The 1,867-nt window shown below is 64.2% G+C and overlaps 1 protein-coding gene across 1 annotated transcript in view; it reads right to left on the bottom strand.

Moving 5' to 3' along the window:
• The window catches only part of SLC25A39 (solute carrier family 25, member 39), an 8,755-nt gene extending 7,323 nt beyond the window's left edge, over nt 1-1,432 (bottom strand). Inside the window, exons 1-2 of the mRNA XM_011940168.1 lie at nt 1,286-1,432; nt 7-132 (exon numbers count right to left, since the gene is read on the bottom strand). Of these exons, the coding sequence (XP_011795558.1) occupies nt 7-117 (111 nt within the window). The 5' untranslated portion in view covers nt 118-132; nt 1,286-1,432. The remainder of the gene's footprint in view (nt 1-6; nt 133-1,285) is intronic.
• Nucleotides 1,433-1,867: the final 435 nt, after the last annotated feature.

Genomic DNA, 1,867 nt, shown 5'->3' on the forward strand with positions numbered 1-1,867 from the left:
ACCTGCCCCCACCCCACCTCCCAAGGTCTTACTGAAGAGGGAGGTGACCACAGCCCCAGCGCCTGAGGCCACCATTTGCTGGAGGGGGCTGATACCCCCAGGGTCTTGGTCAGCCATCTTGAAGCTTCAGTCCTGAAAACCAAACCTCAAATGGAGCAAAACTCCAGGGATGGCAGGAAAGGAGGCAGGGCCACTGTGAGACTTTTTCTTTGAGCGGAGTCTCGCTCTGCACACTGTCGCCGGGCTGGAGTGCAGTGGCACCACCTCGGCTCACTGCAACCTCCACACCCACCTCCCACCAACCCCCGTTCATGCTATTCTCTCGCCTCAGACTCCGAAGTAGCTGGAACTACAAGCTCGCACCACCCCGCCTAGCTAATTTTTGTATTTTTAGTGGAGACGGGGTTTCACCATGTTGGCCAAGATGGTCTCAATCTTCTGACCTCGTGATCCGCCCGCCTAGGCCTCCCAAAGCACTGGAATTACAGGCGTGAGAAACCGCGCCCGGCCCGCTATGAGACTTTAACCTGACCCTCACCCACCGCCCTCGAAACATCGGTTGCCTCAACAACCTTGGCAATGACCTCTAAAGCAGGGACTGTCCACCCCTCTCCGCCGGGGAAAACTAAGGCTTGGGGAGACGAGGTGGCCTGCCCAAGGTCACTCAGGAGTGGCTCCGAAAGAAGCTGGGGTGCCAGACCTATCTCTCGATTGCAATGCAATAGGGGCCAGGGCCGTTCCCTCGTCTACCTCGCACGTGTCCACTGCGCACCTCCTACGTGCAGGCGCGGATTTGGCCCTCACGGCCCCAAAATCAGAGTACTTGTGTTGCCCCCGCAGCCCCCACTCTAGCACCAAGGCCCCGGGAGGGCACCTGCGAGCCCAAGTTACCGGGCGTGGAGGAACGGCCGGGCACCGAGGGTGACGCGTAAGCAGATCTAGTGACCACGAAGGGCCCGTCGCCTCCTCGGGACTGCGGACTGGGATGCCCGGCCCTCCCCGCACGGCCGGACGGGCCCGACCCGAGGCCGTAGAGAACGAGCAGTCTCTGGCCTCCCGCCCCAAAATACAGGCCCGGGGCGCAGCCGAGAGAGCGGGAAGTAGGGACGTAGAGCCAGGACCTCTCCCCGACGCTAGGCGACACTCCCGGCACCGAAGCGCACAGAGCCGCCAGGTGAGGAGAACCACGCCAGCCCGACGGCCCCAGCACCGGCCCTGGCTCGCACGGCCGCCCAGAGACCCCCGCTTCCTTCTCCGTCCCCAGCCCTGGCCCAGCACCGCCTACCTAGATCTAGGCTGGTGCTCGTGCGGCTCGGAGCCCAGGGCCGGGCGGGCCCATACCGGCTCCGCCGCCAGTGCGGGGTCCGCGCGCCCTCGCGTAGCACCCAGGCCAACGCCGAAGGAAGCCAAGTGGGCCCCGCCCCCACACCGCTGCGCGAGGCCCCGCCCGCCGCGGGCCGACCATCCGCAAGCCCGGAGTGTCTCCGGCTCCGCCCACTCGCGTCTCCGCTGTGACCTGCGGCGGTCCCGCCTCCTTGCCGTGGCCGCGCGGGCAGGTTCCAAGCCTGTCTAGCGCCGAGACCTGCAGGCCAACGTCGCGGTCTCCACGTCGCGCTAAAACCTGGCAGCAGCAGGCACTTCCAGCATCTTTTTTTAGACAGCATCTTTTTCAGCCTCGCTCTGTCGCCCAGGCTGGAGGGCAGTGGCGCAATCTAGGCTCACTGCAGCCTTGACCTCCCGAGCTCAAGTGATCCTCCCGCCTCAGCCTCCCGAGTAGCTGGGACCACAAGAGCGCGCCGCCACGCCTGGCTTATTTGTTATTTTTATTTTTGTCTCCCTAGGTTGCCCAGGCTAGTTTGGAACTCCT

The sequence above is a fragment of the Colobus angolensis genome, unplaced genomic scaffold (assembly GCF_000951035.1).
Source record: "Colobus angolensis palliatus isolate OR3802 unplaced genomic scaffold, Cang.pa_1.0 Scaffold187, whole genome shotgun sequence".
Taxonomy (NCBI): Eukaryota; Metazoa; Chordata; class Mammalia; order Primates; family Cercopithecidae; genus Colobus; species Colobus angolensis.